General features: G+C 64.0%; 1 protein-coding gene across 1 annotated transcript in view; it reads left to right on the forward strand.

Moving 5' to 3' along the window:
* LOC110391954 (ribonucleoprotein PTB-binding 1-like) overlaps nucleotides 1-2355 on the forward strand; it is a 19225-nt gene extending 16870 nt beyond the window's left edge. The window contains exon 5 of the mRNA XM_021383908.1: nucleotides 1677-2355. Within this exon, the coding sequence (XP_021239583.1) occupies nucleotides 1677-1793 (117 nt within the window). The 3' untranslated portion in view covers nucleotides 1794-2355. The remainder of the gene's footprint in view (nucleotides 1-1676) is intronic.
* The last annotated feature ends 88 nt before the right edge of the window (nucleotides 2356-2443 follow it).

A 2443-nucleotide genomic window follows, 5' to 3' on the forward strand; every position in this document is an offset into this window, starting at 1 on the left:
ATGGGTGACAGCCCAACGGTTGTTCCCTTGGAGGACTTGGTGGTGGAGGGACCTCCAAGGCCTGGGTCAAGGTGGCAACACCCGAGTTTGGGTGTAACTCTGATGGGTGACAGTGGTTGTTCCCTTGGAGGTCTTGGTGGTAGAGGAACCCCAACCACTGGGGTGAGGTGACAAGCGCCACCACCGGGTGTTCCTCCAACGGGGGACAGCACGCGGGTTGTGGCCTTGGAGGACTTGGTGGTGGAGGGACCTCCAAGGGCTGGGTTGAGGTGACAACACCCGGGGTTGGGTGTATCTCCAATGGGTGACAGTGGTTGTTCCCTTGGAGGACTTGGTGGTGGATGGACCTCCAAGGCCTGGGTCAAGGTGGCAACACCCGAGTTTGGGTGTAACTCTGATGGGTGACAGTGGTTGTTCCCTTGGAGGACTTGGTGGTGGGGGGACCTCCGAGGGTTGGGTCAAGGTGACAACACCTGGGGTTGGGTGTATCTCCAATGGGTGACAGCCCGGTGGTTGTTCCCTTGGAGGACTTGGTGGTAGAGGAACCCCAACCACCGGGGTGAGGTGACAAGCGCCGCCACCGGGTGTTCCTCTGACAGGTGACAGCCCGGGGGTTGTTCCCTTGGAGGACTCGGTGGTGGGGGGACCTCCAAGGGCTGGGTCGAGGTGACAGCCGCCATTTCTGATGGGTGACAGCCCAGCGGTTGTGTCCTTGGAGGACTTGGTGGTGGGGGGACCTTCAAGGGCTGGGTTAAGGTGACAACAACTGGGTTTGGGTGTTCCTGCCGCAGGTGACAACCTGGTGGTTGTTCCCTTGGAGGACTTGGTGGTAGAGGGACCTCCAAGGGCTGGGTCAAGGTGACAAGTATTTCTGATGGGTGACAGCCTGGTGGTTGTTGCCTTGGAGGACTTGGTGGTGGAGGGACCTCCAAGGGCTGGGTTAAGGTGACAACACCCGGGGTTGGGTGTATCTCCAATGGGTGACATCCTGGCGGTTGTTCCCTTGGAGGACTTGGTGGTGGAGGGACCTCCAAGGGCTGGGCTAAGGTGACAACCACCGCCTCCGGGTGTTCCTGCCTCGGGTGACAGCCCAGCGGTTGTTCCCTTGGAGGACTCGGTGGTAGAGGAACCCTTGGAGGACTCGGTGGTGGGGGGACCTCCAAGGGCTGGGTCGAGGTGACAACACCCGGGGTTGGGTGTATCTCCAATGGGTGCCAGCCCGGAGGTTGTTCCCTCGGAGGACTTGGTGGTAGAGGAACCCTTGGAGGACTCGGTGGTGGATGGACCTCCAAGGGCTGGGTTGAGGTGACAATGCTTGGGGCCGGGTGACAGCCCAGCGGTTGTTGCCTTGGAGGACTTGGTGGTGGAAGTTGTTGCCTTGGAGGACTCGGTGGTAGAGGAACCCTTGGAGGACTCAGTGGTGGATGGACCTCCAAGGCCTGGGTTAAGGTGACAACACCCAGGTTTGGGTGTATCTCCAATGGGTGACAGCCCGGCAGTTGTTCCCTCGGAGGTCCCATCCCGGAGGGAAGCGCCATGGTGGGGTGACCACAGTCGGCGCCGGGTGTTGCCGGGTGTTGCCGGGTGTTGTTGCCGGGTGTTGTTGCCGGGTGTTGCCGGGTGTTGCCGGGTGTTGCCGTTGGTTCCCCGCGGTGACGCCGCTTGTTCCGTTGCAGGTGTCGCTGCTGGGGGAACCGCCCAAGGATTTCAAGATCCCCCTCAACCCCTACCTCAACCTGCACAGCCTGCTGCCCCCCGGCATCAGCGGTCAGCCCCACGGCTCTGCCCCATAGCGCCCCATAGCGCCCCACAGCTCTGCCCCATGGCACCCCGCGGCTCCTAGCCCCATAGCGCCCCGCGGCTCTGCCCCATAGCGCCCCGCGGCTCTGCCCCATGGCGCCCCATAGCGCCCCACAGCTCCTAGTCCCATGGCGCCCCACAACTCTGCCCCATAGCGCCCCACAGCTCCTAGTCCCATGGCGCCCCACAGCTCTGCCCCACAGCTCCTAGCCCCACAGCTCTGCCCCACAGCTCCTAGCCCCACAGCTCTGCCCCACAGCTCCTAGCCCCACAGCTCCTAGCCCCACAGCTCCTAGCCCCACAGCTCTGCCCCACGGCTCTGCCCCACGGCTCTGCCCCACGGCTCTGCCTCATGGCTCTGCCTCATGGCTCTGCCTCATGGCTCTGCCCCACGGCTCTGCCCCACGGCGCCCCACGGCTCTGCCTCACGGCGCCCCACAGCTCTGCCCCACGGCTCTGCCCCACGGCGCCCCACGGCTCTGCCCCATAGTGCCCCCCAGTTCCAGCCCCATAGCGCCCCACGGCTCTGCCCCATAGCGCCCCACAACTCTGCCCCATAGCGCCCCACGGCTCCTAGCCCCATAGCGCCCCACAGCTCTGCCCCATAGCGCCCTACAACTGTGCCCCATAGCACCCCACTGCT

Source organism: Numida meleagris, unplaced genomic scaffold (genome assembly GCF_002078875.1).
Source record: "Numida meleagris isolate 19003 breed g44 Domestic line unplaced genomic scaffold, NumMel1.0 unplaced_Scaffold670, whole genome shotgun sequence".
NCBI lineage: Eukaryota > Metazoa > Chordata > Aves > Galliformes > Numididae > Numida > Numida meleagris.